At 50.4% G+C, this 25,729-nt stretch overlaps 1 protein-coding gene across 4 annotated transcripts in view; it reads right to left on the bottom strand.

Moving 5' to 3' along the window:
* RASA1 (RAS p21 protein activator 1) overlaps positions 1 to 25,729 on the bottom strand; it is a 1,760,251-nt gene that overhangs the window by 1,287,699 nt on the left and 446,823 nt on the right. For all 4 annotated transcript variants that reach the window (XM_069627585.1, XM_069627584.1, XM_069627586.1 and 1 more), the window contains exon 9: positions 4,943 to 5,021. In XM_069627585.1, coding sequence (XP_069483686.1) covers positions 4,943 to 5,021 — 79 coding nt within the window. The remainder of the gene's footprint in view (positions 1 to 4,942; positions 5,022 to 25,729) is intronic.

The raw sequence follows: 25,729 nt of genomic DNA, 5'->3' as shown, positions 1-25,729 counted from the left end.
CAAGTCCAGCGACGACAAGAGGTCGCCTGCCTCCAGCTGTCCCAGCACGTGCTGGAGGGTGACCATCCAGAACTTCTGGGCCTTGATGTATTTGTTTAATCGACGCAGGTTCAGGATGGGGCACTAACCGCCTGTCTTCTTTCCGACTAGGAAGTATCATGAGTATACTGCGGAGCCCCGGAGCCTCTTCGGGACGGGCTCGATGGCCCCTTTCTTGAGCATCGCCCTTACTTTTAACAGCAGTTGTGGGATGTGATTGTCCTTCCTGGCCACGGGAGGAATTCCGGGGCACTTCTTTATAAATTTGAGTGTGCCCGTGGGCCAGGGCATCCAGTACCCAGCGGTCGGGGGAGATTGACTCCCACATGCTGACGAACTTCGCCAGCCGGCCTCCCACTGGGGTGTTCAGGTGGGGGCCCGACGCCCCGGCCGGTTCAATCCTGCTTGGAGACGGCCTTGCCTCCCTGGCCTCCTTGGCGACGGGGTCCTCCTGACTTGCTGCACCCTCTGTAGGCCTCTTGTGACGAGGAACGGCTGCCTGGCGGTACATCGAGGAGCCACAGCCGAATCCTTTGGAGGCACCTAGCTTGCCACCGGAGTTCCGAAAGGGCGGCTGTCGCTGCTGCAATACCTCTAAGGCCCAAGTCTTCTCCGTGTCGGTCTTGATGGCCTGAAGTAACTCATCTAGTGTTTTTCCAAACAGGTTGCTCCCGTCGAAGGGCATGTCCAGAACTCTGGTCTGCACTTCCTGGCGGAAATCTGTTGCCTTGAGCCATCCCCGCCGTCGAAGGCAAACACAGTTGCCCAACTGGCAGAACCCGTGTCCGCGATGTCCGTGGTCACCATTATGGCTTGGTCCAACGCCACCTCACCTTCCTGTAGGATCCCCAGGGCCTCCTCCCTCTTGTCGTCGGTAGGATGTCTAGCAGGGGGGCGATCTTGTACCACAAGTCCCTGTCGTAGCGGGCCACAATCGTTAGAGCGTTGACCGCCTTAATTGTCGTCGCGGAAGAGATGACTCGTCGTCCCATAGCGTCCAGTTTCTTTCCCTCGCCGTCAGGTGGAGAGGTTGAGGTCGAAGCCGTTGCCCCCGCCGCCTTCTTCTTGGCTGCCACCGAGACGACCGAATCCGGGGTCGACTGCGCCCTGAGGCACAAAGGGGCAAAATCGGGGACCCGGTACTTCTTCTCGTACCGATCCCTCTTGGCAGGCGTGGTGGACGGGTTCTTCAGGAGAGAAAATCCCTCATCCCAGATGTCGCCAAGCAATGGCACAGCGAGAACAGTCTTCCTCTTGGCCTCGCGCCGTTGCTAGAGGAAGCCTTCCTTCTTCTGTTCCTCGGGGCAGAGCTGGAAGAGCTTGAATGCCCTGGAAATCATGGCGTGGAAGGAGCCAATTTCGTCGGGCGGGCAGGCCCGAGGGGGTGGTGAGGGAAGGCCCATCCCGTCGTCACCACCGTCGTCATCCGTATCTTTTCCCGTGTCATCCCTAGGGTCAGGGGAAGGAGATGAAGGCGAGCGGGCCGTGAGGGCTGGAAAGGCGGGGGGGGGGGGGTGAATTCTCCTCCGCTTCTTTGGAGGGCTTCCCGACACGCCCGGCTCTGCTGGGTCGTCCATTGGGGGTAGAGGCAATCGCGTCCTTATCTCCGTGCATAAGGTTTGGATTGCCATCAAAATGGCCATCGAGTTGTCCGGCAATGGCTGCGACGGGTGCGATGGTTGCTCCTCCTCCTCAGGAACCTCGTCAGCACCACCGTTGCTTTCTTCGTCCGCCTCCTCGGGGTTCCTCCCGTGGGACCGGACCTCCTCAAACCTCTTGCTGAGGTCTTGCATGACTTCAACTAGCTCCTCCTCAGAGGCTGTATCCGTGTCTGCGATGGCCACGGCCCCCCCTCTCTTTCTCCACCGAGGTCTTCACGGGGGTCTTATCAATGGGCTGAAAAGAGGATTCCCTCGCGGTGGCAGGGAAACTCTGGGCCCCGAGGTCGTCTCCACAGGCTTCGCCAGGGCTGTCATGACTCCCTCGATAGAGGCCATAGCAGGGTGAATCGGGGCCTTCACGACTTCTTGTGCTTGAGGACTTCACCTTGGAGGGAGGGACACCGCCTCGCTCCCCCTCGGCTGTTTCCGTCGGGATCGACTGGGGCTTCTCCAGAAGCTTACCCGGGATCTCCGACTTACTCTTCCCCGAGCCAGAGCGTTGGCTCGTGGTTGATGGCGTCAGTGAAAGTGCGCCCTGCCTGGCAGCTGTGGAGCCCGACCCTTCGGCGCTCCCGGTGCTTGCGGAGCTTATCCTTCTGTTGGTCCCCCATCGCCGGGGCACCCTCAAAGGACTTAGAAGACCGCTCGAACCTCTTCTTCTCACCTACAGCTGGGCTCTTTCCTTCCAGCCAATTGGTGAGACAGATCCGTCGATCCCTCATGGTCCGCTCCGACATGTTCTTGCAAAACGCAATCCTTCCCCACGTGCGTTTTGTCTTTGTGAAGGCAGTAGAGGCATCTAGAATGCTCGTCTTCCTTGAACACATTCTGCAATCCGCATCCATGGCAGTTCCTGAACAGCTTGGATCCGGGCGTTGAGCTTCCCTTGTCCTGACCCATGTCCACGGGGTAGGCCTCAAGGTCTTCTGGACTCGAGAAGAAGCGTACTTGACAAAAACTTCGCCCTTGAGGGGCGTAGAAAATTCCAAAACGGGTCCCCGTTGATCGGAAGTAGCAACGGTGGAGCTTGAGGCTCGATTGACCGAAAAAATGAGATTAAACTCTTTGAAAAAAAAAAAGAAAATCGCAAAACGCAGTAAATGCTCGAGAGCTATAGCACGAGGACTCCCAACACTTGAACGTGCGGTAAAAATCTCAGGATGGCTGCCAGGAGAGGGGATTAGGGAGAGGGCAGTCATTGGCTGGGGGCAGTATGACCCAGAGACCAGTGATTGGTTACTACTAAGAAAAACAGATCAGAAACGAAACAGATACTGATTTTTTTCTTTACCGAGGATTCCCAGCCTGACGACGGGGAATATTCATGAGCATGTGAATCCATGCCAGACCCCATGCTGGAGAATATACACTTTTCCCTATGGGTCGTTAGTTATGATTATATGAATAAGAAAATAAAGCTTAATGAAATTAGTAATGCCTTGTCTGTAAATCATTGTGCACAATAACTGCAACCGTCTCTTGGATGGAATTGGTTGGTAGGTTCATCGTGTGGTTACATATTTTAAATGGTTTGAGGGAGGTACTGGTCTGTTGACCATTGTACCCTTTTGTATGGCCACTTAAAGATGCAGGGCAGGGAAACATTCTGCACTGCGTGGGCTACAATCACAGAGTCACGCAGCCTTCGTGAGAGCAGCCGCCACCAACTCGTTGACTAAGTCTTATCCTGTGCCGATTGGGCCTTCTTGGGTAGTTCGGCCTTCTTCTCCATCCGCAGATTCTCTGTCTTCTCCTGCAGTTTGGCCTGGTTGGACGGTTTCCTTTCCAAGGAGGAGCTCAATCGCGCCTTGTCCACTGTGGGATCCACTTCCGTGGCGACCCCAATGGACCCGGACTTGCGGTTCTTGGCCTTGTTTTGGGCCCCCACGGATGGGTTACCCTCAAAAGACTTAGCAGGCTGCTTCTCAGACCGGCCGGTCCTAGCAGAGGCATGACCCTGCTCAGGGCATGGGGCAGAGGCCTTGGCGTTCAGCCATGTCACCACTCTGTGCCTATCCCTCGTAGTCTTCTTGGAGAAGCCGAGGCAGATCGCACTCTCCCTCCTTGTCAACCGGGTGAAGACACATGCACTGGAGGTGCTGGTCCTCTAGAAACATGTTCCGTAGCCTGCATCTAGCGCAGGGCCTGAAAAGGGACCTTCCCTTCTCCTCCGTCATGCAAGGAGATGCGGAGTAGGCCCGATGGCCTTATGGAAACATCAAAGAAACTTCGAGGAACATAGACCTTGGCGGTCTCTTGGCGAGTTGTGAAACGCTACATACAGAGTGCACCAGAAGTGGAACCAGAATTGTGTGTTGGTCTAGACATGGCAGGATGGATGAGAGAGAACCCCACAAATCCAATGTATGTAGAAAATAAAGAATGGCCACATATTGACTATTGCAGGCAAAGTCTGATGGGAAGGATTAGCCAACGGGCTTATGCTAAACTAAATTAAAACATTTCGTTTTGAGTGCTCTCCAGAGATGAGCCCGAATTAGATGTGAAGTTGGGTTTGATAATCATGAACGAGTCACAAAGTGTACTAGCCTACAGGGATAACAAATGTGTTTCTTTACAGTGCAGGCTAGACCTCAACTGGGCTGCCATGGGCACCCATCATTCTAAATGAACTACTCCTATAGAAAGAATTGTATAGATAAAATTAATACCAAGGAAAAACAGAGCTCAACACAGTAGCAAGGATGTCTAGATCAAGATATTCTATTTTTTTTTTTAACTAGCCCCCTCCAATTTGTTCAACCTTTCCATTCACCCACACACCTTCTCCCAAGTAAGAGGGTCAATTGCAAGGTAACACACAATCTTAAATGTACACAGTATCCCCAACTATCTTACTAGCATCTACGTAATCATACAGTAGATGCTAGACGCGGTTTTGGGCCTTAGTTAGCACTTTATACATTTTAAATATATAAGACTGTTTTCTTCTGCTTTACTACATAACAAAACTTGAACCAGGAACCAAGTGTCTTAAGATATGTTTTCAAAGACAATTTACTCAAGTGAATTTACTGCATGAAAGATGTTTGAATGATTTTGAAGTGACTTCCTTAAGTTATTTTTGAATTTGCCGAGTTTTTCCTCAGTCAATCTGAGTGTGTATCCAGTCTTGGTATACATTTAATACCGGAAAATGAAAGGAGGAGGGAGAGTAGGGGATGTATTTGCTTAAGGAAATTCTTTAGCACACACAAGAAATCACTATTGCAATAGGTTACCTGCTTGGGCACAGCGTCCTTTAGAAAATAACCTTCTACAATTTGTTCTTTTCTGTAGTGGTCGATGATGTCCTCAACACTGTTTTGTATAAGGAGAAAAAGACATTTACATTGGTACAGTTACTGCAGCCCAGTTTTCATTGCAAAAAGGAAACACTGCCAACCGATCAGTCACAAAGGCATGCCAAGTGAATTGTTACACTTTAAAGGCTTTATGGAAAGGAGGGCTGCACGTTTTGCTTAATTAATTTTCACCATGACTACACCTTGGAAATAAACAAAACTCCAGGAACCAAAAAACATTTTTCATACTGATCGTAGTATCTATATAAGTATGCATGGCACTTACAAAGAGCAAATCTAGCTGGTAAGCAACAGCCGAGAGGATGTACCCAGGGGGGTTAAAGGTAGGGTGCAGAGGTAGCAGAGGGGTGGGCATAGGTAGGGGATTCACAGGAGGGTGGGAACCCCAAGTGGGAGGAAATATTTTGAGTAGCTTGATCAGCGATTACTGACATGTTTGAGATCTTCAGGACCTTCTTGAAGTGTAGACTGGAGGAGGCCAGTCTTGCCTGCATTGGTACTTGTGTGATCTGGCATAATATTTTGGGCAGATGTTGTGGTTAAAACCTCCCCGATAGCCCTACTTGGGGCAACCCCACAAAAGGTCCTTGCTAATATGAGCCAGACAGTGGTTGTACAGGGCATAGATTATGGCTAGAAAAGAAACACGAACGGCATGGAAGACCGGCAGAAGGCCTTCCAATGAAGATTGGCTAGAGAGACCAAAGGAAGTGTTCTGACTATCTGCAAAACCTTTAATGATCTGTACACCGACCCCTCAGGCCATTGTAGCCTCTTCCTGGTCCCCACTCCCTCACAATCTTTCATAGTTTCCCTCTGCATCATTGTTGTGGCTTTGTGTTGATCTTGTATCTATTGTGTTTAAATACACACTATTCACATGCCTTGCAAAGGTGAATTATTTTGTTTAACCCATGCAATAGCTTTTTTAACAGGCCTTTTAGCCCAACAACAATATTTTTAAGCTGTTTCCTGCCTGTAAATTGGCTGAAGAAGATAGTCACGCGAGCCGAAAATGCTGCCACATTTAATCTAGAAGGAGCTTGTTCAATTTTCCGTTGCATTGAATCACTTATGAGATGGTTCTCAATAAAAACTATAATTAGCAAGTTTCTCTTTGCAATTGCCCTCCCTTGATTCAAAGAAAGACTCCCGACATACCTGCTTGCTGTCTGAATCCTTAGTGTTTATTGGGTTGATCACACTCAACTGATTCTTGCATTTTGTTTGAGGTGCACTGGTCAGACCCTGCGACTACTAGTGCAGGAAATGTGTCTCCCTTTGATTTTCACCTGTCATTTTAAAGTGTAGGCCATGCAAGCATCTGTGGATTGCTGCTGGGAGAGAGTGTCCCTTTTTTCTTTCCCACTTTTTTGATTTGTACTGAACAAGCTGGTGACAGTGAGCCATTTATCCTTTTGCTGCTGCCATTTTGACTGCCATATGCCCAAACTGGCTATTCCTCGTGGTAACATGTCTTGTTCTTTGATGGCCATTATGGACAGGAAGATAACATTTAAGGGCATACACATTTGTGGTAGGCTAGAGTGTGTGCAGTGTTTTCTGGCTGAAATTGGGGTTTGGGAATGCTTGTCAACAATCCACATTTCAGCAAGACTATGGCATGTTGCTGGGCAGAACAGGAGTAGGCAGGTTCTCCCTAATTGGACAGCTTCCACCCATCAGTATTTTGAAGATCACTTCCAGAGGTCTGCTGGGGCAGCCCACAGCCCCATTTCTGGATAAAAGGGGAGGGTCTGGGGCCATTGGCGGTTATCAACCACAAAATGCAAGCATCTGAATCTGGAAGACCCACCGGAGGACCTCTGCTTCAACCAGTATTGGCCCGGCCAACCAGTGTTCAGTCATATCGAAAAAAAAATGTCAAAAGACAATAATTTTGAAAAAATGTCAAAAAAAAAAAAATCGAATTCTTTATTTTTTTAGTTATATTTTTTTTGGGGGGGTTTCGTGAGTAAAAAAAAATGTAAAAACAAAACAAAAATTTAAAAAAGGGGGTTGGAGGGGAACCCCCACTTTTCGAATAAAAAACAGTGAAAAAGAAATTCGATTTTTTTTTCTTCGACATTCTTTTTTCGAAATTATGACTTACGACATTTTTGTATTCGATATTATCACTATAAACCCAGCCAACAATTGTGTTTCGGACCTCTACCTTCAAATGTACTGGGAAGCCCTGAGCTGAGTGCCTTCCTCAAATGGACTGGTGGGACAAATCTGTCTGAAGACCTGCTCTGCATCCATCCCTGTTGCAAGGTGGGAGTCATTGCAAGTTCTACCTCGCTGTGGAAATGGACTACAGCATTGCATGGGCCCCTTCCTGTTTAACACCGGAAATAGTTTCGGCATCGTCTGAGCTTTGCTTGGACCTCCCCAACTTTGTGCTCCAGTCTTACCACAAGGAAGGGCCTGCTGTGACCCAAAGTCTTACCGGAAATCTTCTGTGGAGCATGTCCTAGATCACACCAATATCCTCTCATCTGCTGCTTTGGATGGGTCCTCTGTGTGCTGCTGGGATCACATTTTAGCCATCACTACCCTGATGTCTCTCAATACGCCTGACCCAATTATCATTGGAAGCCTTAAACCAGCAGCCTGTGAACACCTCCATACAGCCAAGCCAATGGTGAGCTTTATCCCCACAGATTCCCTGTACCGTGGTGTTGCAAGTGGGAGGCAGTGGGTCGAGATACCTTGCATTTCTTTACATGTTCCCAAACCCCATTGACTTGCACTGGGTGTAAACCCCCAAGGTTACAGTAGCTACTTTACTGGGCCAAAGGCAGTGGAACCTAGGCTGGGAGCCCTCCATCAATAGGGCCAGGGGACTGGTAGTCTAAACCCCGCCATAGGTGGAGAGCTAGTTGGGACCTTGCTAAAGTTACATTTTAAAGAAACCTAGTTAATAAGGTCACCTGACTGTAGGATACTAAAACATGTAAAGGGTAGGGATGGAATTCCTAAGCATTGTGGTAATGGATTAGATATACCATCCATTTTTAGGCCTGCACAATTTTTATTAACACTTTTGTTAACCCCCATTTTAGCGATTTACAGTGCATATTCCCATCACTTACTGCACTGCATTCGAAAGTGATGTGTACCATTTGGTATTACCAAACTGTGGTGTATATTTGTTTTATAATTATTTACCTTACCAGTAAGTTTATTAAATGCAAGCAAGACATAAAATCAACATATGCTTGTATTTAGTTCAACAGAAGTGATGGGGTCTAAACCGGGTAGTTATGGGTGCTTGGGTTGCTTATTAAAGTGCTACTCTATATAAGAGATGCGAACAGCTGCAGATCCTGGCACCAATTAGGCTGACCCCCTGCCTAAGAGTTCACACATTTAAACAAAACATGCCATGGTCTAATGTGCGTGTTCCAAACTAGTATGCAAAGGCATACATTTCTCACTGTAATCATATTTCTGATGATAGAATTCGCTTAGATTCCCATGCTGTGCATATAGTGCTAATCGTGGAGTATTGCATCTTTTTTTCGAAGATCGAAAGGGATGTCGACATGGGCGTGACTAACACTATCCCTGACGTGAGGTGTAGTGTACCCAAAATCCTTCACACGTCGAGGTCCCATCAGTTGTTTTTTTCTGCCGTGAGGGGGCCTTATATGAGTGAGCAAGCACAGAAGAGAGAAGGTGAAAGAAGTCTACATTCCTTCTACTCCAAGCGGGGAGGTAGGGTGGGCGCATGTAAATCTAAGCAGATACAATCATCAGAAATACGATTACGGTAAGTAATGTACCTCTTCTTATGCTTGTGTATCTGCTTGGAATCACATGCGGTGCATAGACTAGCACGCCGTACCTAAAGATGGTGGTGGAGTGTGTGAAGGAACAGTAGCAAAGAGATGTCTTAGCACTGCTTGTACCACCTGAGAATCAGACCTAGCGTGTATCTAGGCAGTAGTGTTGTGTAAAGGTGTGTACAGAACTCCAGGTTGTTGCTTTGCAAATGGAATCTAGAGGAACATTTGTAATGAATGCTATGGTAGCCCCTGTGCCCAGAGTCGAGTGAGCTCTAGGCGTGAAGGGTAGATCTCTCTTGGCAAGAGAGAAACACATGCAGTTAACGTTCCACTTAGAAATAGAGACAGGGTCCCCTTCTATACCAGCTGCCACTGATGCAAAGAACCGGTTTGTTTTTCTTAGTATATTTGTCTTTTCCAGATAGTAAATTACTGCTCTCCTCACATCTAGTGTGTGTGGCGCATCCTTTCTGCCATGTTAGTGAGGTTCTGGAAAAGGGTGTGTAGTTCCATGGACTGGTTTACATGCAACTTTGAGATAAATGTGGGTGTGTGTGCAAAACCACCTTGTCTTTGTGAATCCTGACAAAGGGGTCCTGAACTGAAAGGGCCTGCAGTTCACCATCTCTCGTTATAAAAGTGATCGCCACTAGGAAGGCGCTCTTTCAGGTGAGTGCCTTAAGGCTAGCCCTGTGCAAAGGTTCAAAGGGTCCCATTAGTCTGGTAAGAACAACATTCTGGTCCCATCCAGGAACTGGGTTGGAGATAGGGGGATGAAGTCTCTTTACCCCCTCCATAAAGGCTTTAATTACAGGAATCTTCCACCACGAAACCATGCTCTGGGACATGGTGTACACCAAAAGAGTGGCTAAGTAGACATTTAGAGAAATGAAAACCAGTCCTGAATCTAACAGGTGGTTTAGGTACAGGACAATATCTTTAGGGGAGCAATCTATAGGATTGATGCCCTTGGTATTACCCCAGGTAAAGCGCTTCCACTTACTGGAGTAGCAAGGACTGGTGGTAGGTTTCCGAGCCTCTCGGACTATGTCAATGCATCTCTGAGGGAGTTCAAGGTGCCCAAACTCTAGCACTTCAGGATCCAGGCTGCTAAATTGAGTGTTCGGGGTAATGGACGTTGAGACGACATGTTGTACGGGCATGGAAACTTCCTAGGAGGGGAAACTGACATTACCATGAGATGGGAGCACCAGAAATATAGGGGCCACCATCGCGACTGGTTCCTGGTGCATCTTGTGCACTACTCTTAAGAAGGGGAACCGGGGGAAAAGCATAGGCAAATCTCCCAGACCATGTTATCCAGAGATCATTCCCCTTGAAGCGGTTCTGTGGGTATCTCAAGGCGTAGTCGGGGCATTGGGCGTTTTCCAGGGTGGCGAATAAGTCGATCTCTGGGAAGCCCCAATCAGCAAATACGTTGAGTAAAATGTCCTCTTGTAGCCGCCGCTTGTGCTCTATGGGAATGGGGAAGTCTATGCTGAGCACATCTGCCAGAAGGAACAAGTTACTTACCTGTAAATGTTGTACTGTTGTTCTCCAGCATGGGTCTGGCATGGATTCACATGCTCATGAATATTCCCCGTCGTCAGGCTGTGAATCCTCGGTAAAGAAAAAATTAGTATCAGTTTCGTGTCTGATCTGTCTTTCGTAGTAGTAACCAACCACTGATCTCTGCGTCATACTGACCACAGCCAATGACTGCCCTCTACCTAAGCCCCGCCTCTGGCAGCCATCTTCAGATTTGGTAGCACGTGAAGAGGCAGTATGACCAAGTGAAGAGCCGCAGAGGGGTAGGCAGGAGGGTTCGCATGTGAATCCATGCCGGACCCATGCTGGAGAACAACAGTTACAGGTAAGTAACTTGTTCCTTCTCCAGCATTGGGTCTGGCATGGATTCACATGCTCATGAATATAAGAATAAATAGCAGTACACACATGCACAACCACGGGAGGTGGCAAAAGGCTCAACATTAAGCAATACAAAAAACTCAACATTAAGCATCTCTTACCTCCTCACCAGGGTAACCTTAGGCGAACAGGTTGCGCAGCACTGCTTGGCCGACCCTGGACTCCTCCCTGGAATCCCGATCGACGCAGTAGAATCTCGTGAAGGTGTGCGTCGACCTCCACGTAGCAGCCCTGAAGATGTCCAGCAGGGGCACACCAGATAAGAACGCTGTAGTAGCAGCGATCGCTCTGGTCGAATGGGCTCTCGGACGGCCTGGCAGCGGTCGGTTAGCCAACCGGTGGCAGTACATGATGCAGCCGGAGAGCCATCTGGAAATAGAAGACTTCGAGAGAGCCTTCCCTTGATTCACAGGTACAAAGTTCACGAACAGCTGTGATGTCCTCCGGAAACTCTTCGTGTGGTCCACGTAGAACTTCAGCGCTCTAGCCACATCCAGCGAGTGCAAAGTCCTCTCGGCCGGCGACGAAGGAGACGGGAAGAAAACAGGTAACACCAAGGGCTCGTTAAGATGGAAGTCCGACGGCACCTTGGGCATAAAGGAGGGGTGCGTCCTAAGCACCACCCTCGAGGCATGGAAAGTCAAGTACGGTGCTTTGCAGGATAGGGCCTGGATCTCTCCCACTCGTCGTGCGGATGTAATGGCCACCAGGAATGCAGTCTTCCACGACACAAACTTCATCGGTGCGGAGTGCATCGGCTCGAATGGGGGCCCCATGAGCCTGGTCAACACCACATTAAGTTCCCACGCCGGGGCCGGGGCCTTCACCGGCGGGAACGACCGGAACAGTCCTTTCATAAACTCTTTTACCAGTCAATGGGACCACAGGGACGTCCGTCCTGTGGTTCTGGTATATCTGGAGATCGCCGCCAGATGAATCTTAATGGAGGCATTGTCTAGCCCAGCCTTTGCCAGCGATCGCAGGTACGGCAGCACTTGAGGGGCCGTAATCCCTAGGGGGTTGATCTTCTGTGCTCGGCACCAGATAGAGAACCTCTTCCACTTATGACCGTAGCATTTGAGAGTTTAGAACGGCCTGGCCTTTGCAAGAACCTCTCTGCAATCGGCCGGTATATCATAGCCTGCAAACTCTAGCGCTGCGGGAGCCAAGCCTGTAGGTTCAGCGACGCTGGGTCGTGGTGGAAGATGGCGCCTCCTTCTCTGGAGAGAAGGTCCGCGTCCGCAGACAGCTTGATGGGAGGGGACGTTGACAAGTCCAGAAGGTCCGGGAACCAGATCTGCCTCGGCCACGCCGGTGCGACGAGGATCATCCTGCACCTGGACCTCTCGAGCTGGCTGATGAGTCGAAGCAGCAACGGCAAAGGAGGGTACGCATACAGGTATAGGCCGTCCCAGGGGAACGAGAACGCATCGCCCATGCTTCTCAGCTGGGGAAACCTGCTGGCGAACCTCTTGCACTTCGAGTTCGTCGCTGTTGCGAACAGGTCGATTTGGGGTTTGCCCCATCGTCGGAAGAGTTGATCCACCTGATCCTGGCGCAGTTCCCACTCGTGACGCACGCAGCTCCCTGCTGAGCGAGTCGGCGATGGTGTTGCTTTCTCCTGCCAGGTGGAAGGGAACCAGAAAACTCCCTTGGGCGACCGTCCAGTGCCACAGATCCTGTGCCTCCTTGGATAGGGCTGGGGATCTGGTGCCTCCCTGCTTCCATATGTAAAACATTGTCGTGGTGTTGTCCGTGAAGATCCGCACCACCTTGCCCTTGAGCGACGGGAGGAACGATTTGAGAGCCCAGAACACGGCTCGGAGTTCCAGGACGTTGATGTGCAGGAGCCTCTCCTCCGGGAGCCAGAGGACTCTTGCGTGGAGATCTCCGGTGTGGGCGCCCCAACCTTCCAGGGAGGCGTCCGTCGTCACCGTCTCCTGGTACGCCGGCGTCTGAAAGTCCTTGCCCGCCGTGAGGTGCGCTGGAACGCCCCACCACTGAATCGCCCGCCGGAACACCTCGTCGAGGGGGACCCTGTCTTCGAAGGTGCCCGTTGCCTGCATCCAACGGGCGTCGAGAAATTCTTGAAGAGGGCGCATCCGTAGTCTGCAGAGGCGCACCAGGTAGATGCAGGAGGACATCATCCCCAGGAGGGACTTGATGGACCTCACCCTGGCCACGTCCGTGGCTAGCAGGCGCTGCACTTTGCCTAGAATGGTCTTCGTCCGTTCTTCCGACGGGGCTGCCAGGCGCCTCACTGTATCGAGCTTCGCTCCCAGAAACAGGGCCACCTGCGACGGCACCAGGTGGGACTTTGGGTAGTTTATGGCGAATCCCAGGTCTGTGAGTAGCTGGACGGTCCTCGCAGTGTGTTCGACGGCGAGTTCCCTCGTCCTTGAGCGGATGAGCCAGTCGCCCAGGTAGGGGTAGATGTGAATCCCCTGCCTGCGCAGCCGCACCGCCACTGGTGCTAGGCACTTGGTAAAGACCCTGGGGGCCGACTTCAATCCGAACGGCAGTGCTCTGAATTGGTAGTGGGGTCCCTGGACGACGAACCTGAGTAACTTTCGGTGACTTTTGAGGATGGGAACGTGGAAGTATGCATCCTCCAGGTCCAACACCGATAGAAAGTCGCCTTCCTCCAGCTGTCCCAGTACGTGCTGGAGCGTGACCATCCTGAACTTTTGTGATCTGATGTATTTGTTCAAACGACGAAGGTCCAGGATGGGGCGCCAGCCGCCCGTCGTCTTCCTGACGAGGAAGTACCTTGAGTACACCCCGGAGCCCCGGATCCTCTTCGGGACAAACTCGATGGCGCCTTTCCTGAGCATCGCCCGTACTTCCAACAGCAGTTGCGGGACGTGATTTTCCTTCCTGGCCACAGGTGGAACGTGAGGGCACTTCTTCAGGAATTCGATAGAGTGTCCTCTTGCCAGGGTATCCAGCACCCAACGGTCGGTGGAGATGGACTTCCACACGCTGACGAAATTCGTCAGCCGGCCTGCTTCGGTGGGGGCCCGAGACCACGGCCGGTTCAGTCCTGCTTGGAGGTGGTGGCCTTGCCGCCCTGGCCACCTTGCCGACGGCAGCGAGGCGCTCCCTGCTTGCCGCGACCCCTGTAGGCCTCCTGAGACGAGGAGCGTGCCGCCTGGCGGTGGGACGACGAGCCACCGCTGGATCCCTTGGAGGCACCCTGTCTGCCTCCGGAGCTCCGAAAGGGCCGTCGTTGCTGAAGGGCTCCTAGGGTGTGGGCCATCTCCGTTTTTATGGCTTGGAGGGATTCGTCCACCGCCTTCCCGAACAAGTTGCTGCCGTCGAACGGCATGTCCAACACCCTCGTCTGGACGTCCTGACGGAAGTCGGTCGCCCGGAGCCAACCCCGTCGTCGTAGGCAAACACCGTTGCCCAGCTGGCGGAACCCGGTATTGGCAATATCGGTTGCCACCGTTATGGCGTGGTCCGACGCCACCTCGCCCTCTTGCAGTATTTCCAGGGCCTCGGACCTCTTGTCGTTGGGCAGGAAGTCCAATATGGGGGCCAGCTTAAACCAGAGCTCCCTGTCGTAACGGGCCACGATCGCCAGGGCTTTGGCCGCTTTGATCGTCGTCGCCGCCGACGACGAAATGACCCGCCGCCCCATGGCGTCCAACTTCTTTCCCTCGCCGTCCGGCGGGGAATTCAACATCGAGGCTCCTGACCCCGCCGCTTTCTTCTTCGCCGCCGCCGAGACGACCGAGTCTGGCGTTGGCTGGGCCCTGAGGCACAGGGGAGCGGTTTCGGGGACCCGGTACTTCTTCCCGTACCGGTCCCGTTTGGCTGGTGCCGTGGAGGGGTTTTTGAGAACCGACAGGCCCTCCTCCCAGATGTCATCGATTAGAGGCACCGCGATGGCAGTCTTCCTCTTAGCCTCCCGGCGCTGATAGAGGAAACCTTCCTTTTTCTGCTCCTCCGAGCAGAGCTGGAAAAATTCGGACGCCCTGGCGATCATGGCATGGAATGAGCCAATTTCGTCGGGCGGCGAGGCCCGTGCGACGGGAGACCCGTTCCGTCATCGTCGCCCTCAGGAGCCGTCGTCGAGCCCAACGCACCATCATCTCCCGACTCGTGGGAGGATGAGGAGGGAACTGTAGGCCTTAGGGGGACGAGCGCAGGAGAGGGTTGGGTCCTCCGTCGTTTGTTCTGAGGACTTCCCGACGGGCCAGGCTGCGGGTCCTCCGGCCTGGGCCGTGGGAACCTTGTCCTTATCTCAGAGCATAAGGACTGGATCGCAGACAAAATGGCCACCGAGCCATCCTGAGGCCTAGGTTCCGGCCGCGCCGGAAGGGAAGGCTGCTCTTCCTCGTCATTGTTGTCTTCCTCGGTTATCTCCCGAGGATCTTCCATACGGGATCGAACCTTCTCGAATTGGACTTCGAGGTTCCTCACGGCCTCGGTCAGTTCCTCCTCCGAGGCTGACTCCGAGCTCGAGGAGACTACCGTGCCCCCCCCTCGCTTCTTCCATCATGGCAGCCATCACGGCAGGGAAACTCTAGTCCCCGGAGGCAGTCTCCGCTGGCGGGGTCTCTGCCGGCTTGGCCTGAGTCGCCGCGATCGCCTCGATAGAGGCCTTTGCCTGCTGGGTAGGGGCCTTCACCACCTTAGGTGCGTCCCGGCCTTCTCCTTCGGGGAGGGGCGACGCCTCGCTCCCCCTCTTCCGAGATCGGACGGGGCTTCTCCCGAAGCTTACCCGTGGCCTCGGACTTCCTCTTCCCCGAACCGGAGCGCTGGCTCGTGGTTGACGGTGCCGGGGAAGGTGCGCCCTGCCTGGCGACCGAAGAGCCCGACCTTTCGGCGCTCCCGGAGCCAGCGGACTCGTGGCGCTTGGCCTGGTGTTGGGCCCCCGTCGCCGGGGAGCCCGCACAGGACTTAGATGCCCGCTCGGACCCTTTCTTCTTCTTCTCACCCGTTGAGCCCTTCTCCAACCAGCTGGCGAGACGGGATAGACGGTCCCTCATGGTCTGCTCCGACAAGTTCTTGCAGAACTGGCAGTCCTTCTCTACATGAGTCTTGTCCCCATGAAGACAGTAGAGGCATCGCGAATGTTCGTCTTCCTTAAACACATTCTGCAGCCCGCAACCAGGGCAGCTGCGAAACAGCTTGGGTCCGGGAGACGAACTCGCATCCTGGGCCATCTCGAAGTAGGCCGCGAATCTTCTGGAATCCTCCAAGAAGTTGATTCGACGAAATCTTCACCCTTGAGGGGCGTAGGAAAATCCTGCGACAGGTAGCCGTTAACAGGAGTAGAAACGGTGGAGCTTGAGGCTCGATTAACCGAAAAAATGTGAAAATTCACCTGAAAAAGCGCGAAACACGCAGTAAAAGCTCGAGAGCTAAGCACGAGGACTCCCAACACTTGAACATGCCGTAAAAATCTGAAGATGGCTGCCAGAGGCGGGGCTTAGGTAGAGGGCAGTCATTGTCTGTGTTCAGTATGACGCAGAGATCAGTGATTGGTTACTACTACGAAAGACAGATCAGAAACAAAACCGATACTGATTTTTTCTTTACCGAGGATTCCCAGCCTGACGACGGGGAATATTCATTAGCATGTGAATCCATGCCAGACCCCATGCTGGAGAAGATCGAGTTCCCCTGGAACATGTTGTGAGAGGAGGAACGTGTGTTTGAGTGCCCACTTCCAGATGTTCTGGGACAGTCTGGATAGCCATAGAGAGTGAATGCTCCCTTGTTTGTGTAAGTAGTACATGGCCGTGATAATGTCCGGGTCTTCCCCTGGAGGTGTGAATGGAGAGCCTTCAGGGACTTGAACACTGCTAGCAGTTCCAACAGGTTGATGTGATTGGACGGTACTGCTGGAGACCACCAGCTGTGCACTGTACCAGGGCACTAACCAGTGTAACCTAGACAAGCTCCAAATTATACAAAATAACGCCATCAGGGCAGCCCTCAATATCCCTAGATCTGCACACATCTCGGATACTAGGAAGAACCTTCACTGGTTGTCAGTCACCCAAAGGATCTCACTAAAATCGCTTGCCCTTACCTACAAATGCCTGAACAATCTGGCCCCCACATATCTCTCCTCACGATTCACGATGTACACTCCAGTCCGATCACTTAGATCTACCCTGAATCAGAGCCTAACGATACCCAGATACAAGCTCCAAACAGCCGGTGGGTCTAGCTTCCCAGTCCTGGCAGCCAAACTATGGAATACTGTCCCCTTGATTATCAGAAACCTCCCCTCCTTCAACCTTTTCAAACACAAAGCCAAATGTTGGCTCGCCTCCTCCAATGCCTAAGATTATTACTAAAACGTGCTGCAATAACATCAGTAAGGATGCATTACTTGACTCTCCATGTACCACCTACACATGTCTATTTCTATGCCTTACTTATTGTTGATATATCATCATTGTATGCAACGTATGTAACCATTGCCTTAAGAAATGCGCCCGGTAGCCTCCGGGCCTGGTCTGCGCTATACAAATAAAATAAATACAAATAAATACAAATACAAATACTGTCTTTGGAAGGAGGTGAGCCCTTCCCACGCCGACAGAGGTGCGTCTGTGGTGAGAGTGGCTTCTACTGCGGGGGTGGTGAAGATTTTCTCCTGAAAAAGATTTTCCCTTGACCATCACTGCACAGACTGAACAATGGCTGCCGAGACAATCACTAAATCGTCCCACTGGCCGCTGGCCTGACCCATTGGCTCGAGGAGCCACTCTTCCATGGGGCGCATGCACAGACAAGTTTGTGAAACTAGGTAGGCGCAGGAAGCCATCATCCCCATCAGTCACATGACTATGTGTACAGTCACTTGGTGACTGGCTACATAGTGAGGGATCTGGAACAGCATGTTTTCAACCCTCTCGTTGGAGGGAAAGACGAGCCAGTCTTCTGTCTGAATTAGAGCCCCTAGAAACAAACAGTTTGACCAGCCTGGGGGTAAGACTGGATTTCTTCTTGTTGATAGAGAATCCTAGGTTAAAGAGGAGATCTACTGTCTTCTGGGTATTTGTCTGGCATGTTCCCTACAAATCCCCTGTTATGAGCCAGTTGTCGAGGTAAGGATAGACCGAGATGGACTGCCTGCGCAGGTGAGCCGCCAGTACCTTTGTAACACCCTTGGGGCTGCGGCAAAACCCTCTTGAACTGATAGTGGATGTCCTCTATCATGAACCTGAGGTACTTTCCGTGTGCTGGCAACATTGAAATATGAAAGTATGCATCTTTCATGTCTAATGTGGGCATGTAAACCCCTGCTGCAGCTGTGGGATTCCCTCCTGAAGTGTTGTCATCCTGACCTTTTGAAGTTTGACATACGTGTTCGCAGGGCGCAGCTCTAAACGGGGCACATGGTGATATCCTCTTTGTGTACAAGGAAGAAAACCGAATACCCTTGTTTACCTGTAGAATGGGGATTACTTCGATGTCATTTTCCAGCAGGACCTGAACTTCTTCCAGCAGGATGCGCAGGAGTTCTGGCGACAGGCGTCTGCTTCTACTTGATAAAATACCCATGGGCAAAGGTCTTAGTACCGACTGATCTGAAGTGATTGGCTCCCAGGCATGGATAAATAAAGACAGACAAGCGACCCCGACCGGGGAAGCAGGGATGCATACCAGCGAGTCACTTGGAGGTGGAGGCCAAGGAGCCTCTGGAAGTAGAGTTTCTGCCTCTACCTTGCCCCTACGAGAGCCTCTTTGCTGGTACTGGAAGTTGCCAATGGAGCCCTGATTGGAGGAGCACGTGTTACTCCCCCCCACCCCAATCCCCCGAGCGGTATTGACCTTGGGGCGAGCGGGAGAAGGATTGACCACGAAAGGACCGGCGGGTGTCAGACCTGGTGCGCTGGTGAAAATGTTTAGCCGTAATCTGGCTAAGTGACTTCAAAGTCTCATGCTCCTTTTTCACCGTTTCCATGGTGTCGTCAACCGCCTTTCCAAATAGGTATGGTTCCTCCACAGGTTTGTTAATTAAGGCGGCTTGTGTCTCGAGTTTGAACCCAGAGTTCTTTAACCAGGCATGCCTTTTAGGTAGGGTTCCCTGAGTAAGGGTGCGTCCAGCGGTTTTAGCCGATTCCAGAGTGTTCTCGAGGATATTCTGGGCTACTTGTTGCCTTCTGCCACGACTGCCAGCAGGCCTGATCGGGCAGGCTTTGGAACCTCCCTGAAGACCACCCTGTCCTAGGGCCCATCACTGAAGCTCGCAAGGAGCGTGGTGTTATTGGCGATTCTTGAAGATTAAGCCGCAGAGACGGTGACCCGCTTACCAAGGGCGTCCCTTTTTTGCAGTCCTTGTCCGGAGGGGATTCTGCGGAGGACAGTGGTACCCTTGCCCTTTTGCGAGTGGTCATAACAACCAAGGAGTGTGATGTGGCGTGACCCCTGACGTAGATGGGGTCAGAGAGGGCTGGGCGAAAATGTTTCCATCCGGGGGTTGACTGCCCGTGTAAGAGACGGGGACAGCAAAGAAGGGGCCAGGTGCCTTTTAATAGAATTTAATAAGGGGATGGCTTGGCTAACCAGAGTCTTTTCCTTGAGGATGTCCTACACGAAGTCCGAGTCGCATTTGTGCGCAGCAATTTTGAAACAATCGCTGCTCTTTTCAAGAGGGAGCTGAACAGCATTTGGTCATCAACTGGCGACAAATCTCTCTGCAGAGGAGTAGCAGGAGGATCCAGACCGATGTCTGGGTCAGTGGTATGTGGCGGTGTGTGCCACGAGACCTGGTCCTCCGCCTGATCCCCAGTCTGGGTCTTGGTAGACTGGGTTTTAATCATTATGGTTAAACCCTTCATAAGAAACCTCATCCCCAAAGTTATCACCGTGGTGTCCCAGTGGTTCCTCCAAAGAGGAAAACTGGGCACCAGGGGAGGCAAGTTTCTGAAATTTAGAGGGGATGGGGCAAGAATCCACTTCCTTAGGTTTCTTCAAGGCTCTGTCATACTGGTCTGAAAAGTCGATTAACTCAGCTATCTAAGCCATACACTGGTCAAACCTCTCCTAGTCCATTCTGAGGAAGATGAAGGGTCAGGAGGTGGGAAAGGCTGCCTAGAAGAGGACGAACCCTTATATAAAGGCCTTAGATAGAGGCTCAGGGGCTTCAGAATAGTCCTCTCTGGAAGGGAGGGGATGCCTTTGTAATCCCTGGTCACTGAAAAAGTATCCGAAAGCTTCTTGCAAAGCTTCAGAAGCTGTATTGACGGCGTAGAGTGTTTCGGCACGCCTGAAGGCGCTGCCGAGGTTGGTGACACCACTAAGTCCTTCGCCATTCAAAGGGCCCTTGGACGGCACATCGACGAAAATTAACTTTTTAAGAGGACCGCTCATTCCAGAAGGAGTCTCATTCCCATTTGCATGCCGTGGGGGCAGTTGCGAGGAGGGCATTGAACCGCGAGGTTCGGAAGTATCGGCGACATTTTTCGCAGCACTACTAGTGTTGCAGACTTATTCGAGGACCCCATCGAAGAAGCCTTAAGAGTTATGAGCTTAAGTACACGTGCGTGCGGCAGACTCAGAAATCTGATATATACATTCTCTATAAAGAGGACTCTCAACTCAGTTTTAGGGATCGGATTCACAAACTGATAAGGTTGCTTTAAGATTTTCTGCCTTGAAAAACCATGTTGGTCAAAACACGGGATGGCAAGGTGTAGTAACCATTGGCAAAGTGTAATCATTGCTGTTCGTACTCATATTTGGGTAGAATGTGTTTTAAAATAGACAACCAATACACAACCAACTGGTTTGAAGTATTGTGTGATAACAATCAGCCTACCAGTTAACGTGTGTATCTTGCCCTTTTACGCATGTAAATGTGGCAAATACGGACCATTTAATTTTGTACTGCGTACCGTGTACGCTTTGATTTATTCATTAAAAAAACATACTTTCCACCACTAGATGGCAATGTAGCATTTCTTTTGTCAGCAGCATAGCCTTCTTATGCATGATGGTGAATTTCCAACTGAAAGACCAAATCTGTGACAGCTGAGCGAGCAACACAAAGCATGCACCCTTTTAAAATGTGTTCATACCCATAACGTATGTGTTGGATAAGTTTTACTCTCTTGCAGAGGAGAAAACTAATTTTTACTCTCTCGAAATTGCATTTAAGCTCCAATGTGAAAAATCATGCGTAAAATACTCCCACCTCAAAATCTTATCTGGAGCACTGATAACAATGTTCCGCATACTAGTTTGGAACAAGCGCATTAGACCATGGCAAGTTTTGTTTAATTATGCTTGATTTACCTGTGTGGACCTCTTAACAGACTTTGTTCTTATTATCAGTACTTGGGGGGGATTTGGGGGATTTAGTATATTAAAGCAAACGTGGCTTTTTATACATACACATTCAAATGAATGTGAAAAACCAGAGAGTGTTTCACAACCGAGTCGCCTGTGATTCCGTACTCAGGCTGCCGGAAAAAGGCTATCGCTTTTGGATCCCGACCCTGGGGGTGGACAAGCGAGGGAGGATCACCTGTGTAGGGGTCCTTGGGGAGTGGGGAAGAAGAACCTGATGGTGAGACATGGTATCCCTCTTTTCCCCACAGCCCATCTAACTCCTATCCCTACCAATTTTATGGGAAACTACAGCTCCCATAATTCCTACTTACTTCACACTGACAACACAACTGAGCCAAGGAAGGTGAGTAATTAGGCCAGGATGATTACCGCACATGACTTGCAATGGCTCTGTCCCCTTTAATGTAATCAGGCAGAGTGAGGCATGTAATCCTAACTACACACCTGCCATTTGTTATTACTCCCGGTCAGGATAAAAGGAGGCGCGCACAGGCACACTGAGCGAGGCTGGGTAAGAGAAGGAGCAGCTCTTCCAGGGCCAATGCGAACCAGGCTATCGAAACTGGAAGGCCAGGGGACAGATCAGCATTTGTGGAGAACCAGGCGAGAATTCCACCCTTTTGTAAAGCCGTAAGCATTTCAAGACTGAAAACGAGTCTGTCGGCAGCATATACCTTTAAAGTGCTTCAAGGCACCTACTACCGTCCCGGTTGAACGACAAAGTCGGGAAGGAGCAGAGGAGGCATTGGTAAAGACCTTGACTGCTACATGAAATGTGTTGAAGAAAGAAACCCAATTAACACGACCAGTGAGTTAGCGAAGGCAAAACGTGTGCCAATAAACGCGTAATGGAAGAGACGATTGCTGAACTGTGATGAGTATACAAAGTAACAGAGTTCCTGTGAGGCGGAATCCCACATTCAAAAGTCTCTGTAAAGTGTTTAAAGTTGTGATAAAGCGGGAAGCAAAGGCAAGAAAGTAACCACGATTTTGAATGAAAGTTGATTGAAAGAATAAGGAAGTATATGAATTTTATTACACAAAGAGGGCAAAGTATTAACTTTAAACATGCCAAGAGGGCAAAGGAAAGAAAGTATAATTCCAAGGAACAACAAGTACCAAGAAGCATTGGTGCTGAGAGTTGATGAAGATTGTTAAATTGGTTAAAAGAGCGGTCGAAGTGGCCATGCAGAGGTCTATGTAAAATCCTTGCAGTTTTCGAAAGTCTTCAACAGTGAAAGTAAAGTACGGTAAAAGTTGTATGAAACTGTCTCGCGGAATGGAATCACCACAAATAGAAAAGGCAGGCTTGCCTGAGCCCTGCTGATCGGTTGTATGGTACTGTCTTAGGGAAGGAAACCCCCACAAAGAAAGAAGAGGGTTTGAGCCCGGCGGAGGGAGACCCATGTGAGAAGTAAAAGTCAAGTGTGCAAAGAAACACAGGCTCGAGCCCAGCAGTGACATTGTGCGTCTAATACATAGTATCCCCCTACAATCACTGAAACCAACGGAGTCCGGACGTGATTGTCCCAATCTAAACATCTCAGTGACAGGAAGCAGACCACATCCAAGATATTAGGAAATACCTAGGTGAGTCCATGTGACATGATTTAAGAAATCTTTTACTTCCAATTTCAATACAGATGGTCCCCTAGTGGGACACAGCACTTATTTAGCGACTTGTCCCACTGGAGACCACAACTATGCAAATACTCACAAAATTGTAGTGTTTTTTACTTGCAGAACTGGCGTATGAATATTTTTTAAAGAGTGAAGGCCCGCAATATCCAACCCATCCATAATTCCCAGGTTAGTGCACTAGTACCATTGACCTTTGTTATAACCATCAAGTAAGATATCAAGTTACAGTCAAGTGTTCATACTGTTAAACAGGAAACACAGCTGACTCGTACACGCCGATCCACTACCCGACAACCCATTTGGAAAGCTGCAGCGGCATCTCCAAAGGGACAGAAATCACAGATATCAACAATCCTGTAACACACGCTAATTCGAACTAACAAAGGTAAGAAGGGGAACATTACTGGACCAACGTTAATAAACACTGCCGAGTATAAATGCACTCAGGAATTGCATCCTACGCAGACCATTAATTCAATTTTGTATATTAATACAGACAGGAATCAATAAATTGGTTGATGCCGACCGCCCATCCATAATGATTACATTGCAACCCTTCCTGGCAATTTGGAACAGGAATAATTTAACAAGACGCCCCCGATTGAGAGGTATGAATAGCCAATTATTAACATTAATGTGTGCATGAAGACATGCATTACTTACCATTATAGCATTACTGATGATTGTATCTGCATAGATTCACATGCTGTGCATATGGTCCGACATCCAGTAGTAACCGCAGAGTATTGCATCTTGTCCCCCCCCGCACACCTCTAAATTTAAAGGGGAAGAAGGTTTTTTCTGGTGAAAAAGGTTCTGCCTCCCGTCCCTTGGAAGGGACGCCCATACAGTATGGAGGAAAGGGGACGGGACGTAAGAGTATGTGCTCTAGGCTTAAAAGCCAGTTCTCTCTTAGCAAGAGTGTAACAAAGTGTGATGCACTTGACTATCCACCTTGAGATTGCTGACTTGGAGACAGGATCCTCTTCTCTGCCAGCTGCCACTGAAACGAAAAATTGGGTTGTCTTTCTCAGTGGTTTAATTCCTTCCAGGTAAAACATGACCACCCTGCGCACATCTAACGTGTGTAGGCTTCTTTCAGCCATGTTTGTAGGGTTCTGGAAGAAAGTGGGCAGTCTATAGACTGTTTCAGGTGGAACTTGGAAATAAATATAGGCGCAAATCGAGGGTGAGAGCGCAGAACCACCCTGTGTCTGAACAGTAACGAAGGGGTCTAGTACTGAAAGAGCCTGTAGTTCACTAACCCTTATAGAAGTGATAGCCACTAGGAAGGCAGTCTTACAGGTAAGGTCTTTAAGACTTGCCTTGTGCATAGGTTCAAATGGAGACCCCACGAGTCTTGTCAAAACCACATTTAAGTCCCATCCGGCTGGGTTTGAAATGGGGGGGGGGGAATGAATCCTCTTAACCCCTTCCATGAAAGCCTTGATAACTGGTATTTTCCACCACAACACCTTCTGTTACGTAGTGTAGGCTGAGAGAGCTGCTAAGTGAACTTTCAGGGAATTAAAAACCAGCCCTGAATCTAGTGAGTGAGTCAGGTACAATACAATGTGAGTAGGAGATCAGTCAATGGGATGGACGCCCTTGGCATTACACCAGATAAAGCGTTTCCATTTACTGGAATAGAAATATCAGGTGTTGGGTTTCCTCGCTTCCCTGAGTATGTCCACACATCTCTGAGGGAGTTAAACGTGTCCAAACTGTACGACCTCAGGAGACATGCCGCCAAGTTCAGAGTTTGCGGGCATGGGTGCAGCGTTTCTCCCCTGTCCTGAGATAACGTTGTACGGGCAGGGCAGTTTCATAGGAGGGGAGAGGGACATCTCCATCAGATTAGAACCAGGGTTGGCGGGCTCACATGGGAACCACGAATATCATGGTGATTGGTTCCTGGTGCATCTTGGGCATGGTCTTGTTGAGTAAGGGAGTCATGGGGGAAAAGCGTAAACAAGTTTCCCTGCATGCAATCCAGAGTCCGTTCCCCTTGGAGCGGTTCTGTGGGTACCTGGAGGCATAATCTTGGCACTGGGCATTCTCCAGAGTTGCGAATAAGTCGATCTATGGGAAACTCCATTCAGCGAAAATGTTGGGAGACAATGTTTTTGTGTAGTCGCCATCCGTACTCCACGGGCAGTGGAAAGTCTCTGCTGAGCATGTCTGCCAGAAGATGGAGTACCCCTGGAACGTGTTGGGACAACAGGAACATCCTGTGTTTGAGAGCCCATATCCAAATGTTTTGGGACAGCTTGGATAGCCCTGGAGAGTGTGTGCCCCCTTGTTTGTTCAGGCAGTACATGGCTGTGGTGCTGTGTCAAGACCAGGACTGTCTTTCCCTGTAACTGTCTGAAAGGCTTTCAGTGCTCCAACAGATTTATGTGGTTGGATGCTACTTGTGGGGACCACACGACTTGCGCCATCTGCTGAAGCAGGTGAGCCCCCCACCCCGTGAGAGATCAGTCGGTCATGAGAGTGGCTTCTACTGCGGGGGTGGTGAAGGTTTTCCCCTTCAAGAGGTTTTCCCTCAACCACCTCTGCAGAGGGAGAAAGAGGGCTGGCGAGACAACTACCTGATCTTCCCATTGTCCGCTGGCCTGACGCCACTGGCTGTTGAGCCACTCTTGCATGGGACGCATGCGCTATAAGTATATAAATAAAAGTAAATGCAGGACGCTATCATCCCTAACAGTCGCATGGCTTTGCGTACCGTCACTACCTGACTGGCTACATACTGAGGGATCTGAAACAATGTTTTGAACCCTCTCGTTGGAGGGGAAGATTAGGCCATCTTTCGTCCAACTTAGAGGCCCTACAAACTGTTTGACTTGACTGGGGTCTAGGCTGGATTTCTTCTGGTTGATGGAGAATCCCTGACTGAATAAGAGGTCTATTGTCTTCTGAGTGTTCAAAAGGCATGTCTAGTAGCACTTCCCTGTTATGAGCCAGTCGTCGAGGTAAGGGTAAACCGGGCATTATAGTCTGTGCAGGTGCGCTG

The sequence above is a fragment of the Ambystoma mexicanum genome, chromosome 6p (assembly GCF_040938575.1).
Source record: "Ambystoma mexicanum isolate Mex_15411 chromosome 6p, UKY_AmexF1_1, whole genome shotgun sequence".
Taxonomy (NCBI): domain Eukaryota; kingdom Metazoa; phylum Chordata; class Amphibia; order Caudata; family Ambystomatidae; genus Ambystoma; species Ambystoma mexicanum.
Note: the sequence above shows the minus strand (reverse complement) of the source record. Positions and strands in the feature narration are given on the sequence as shown.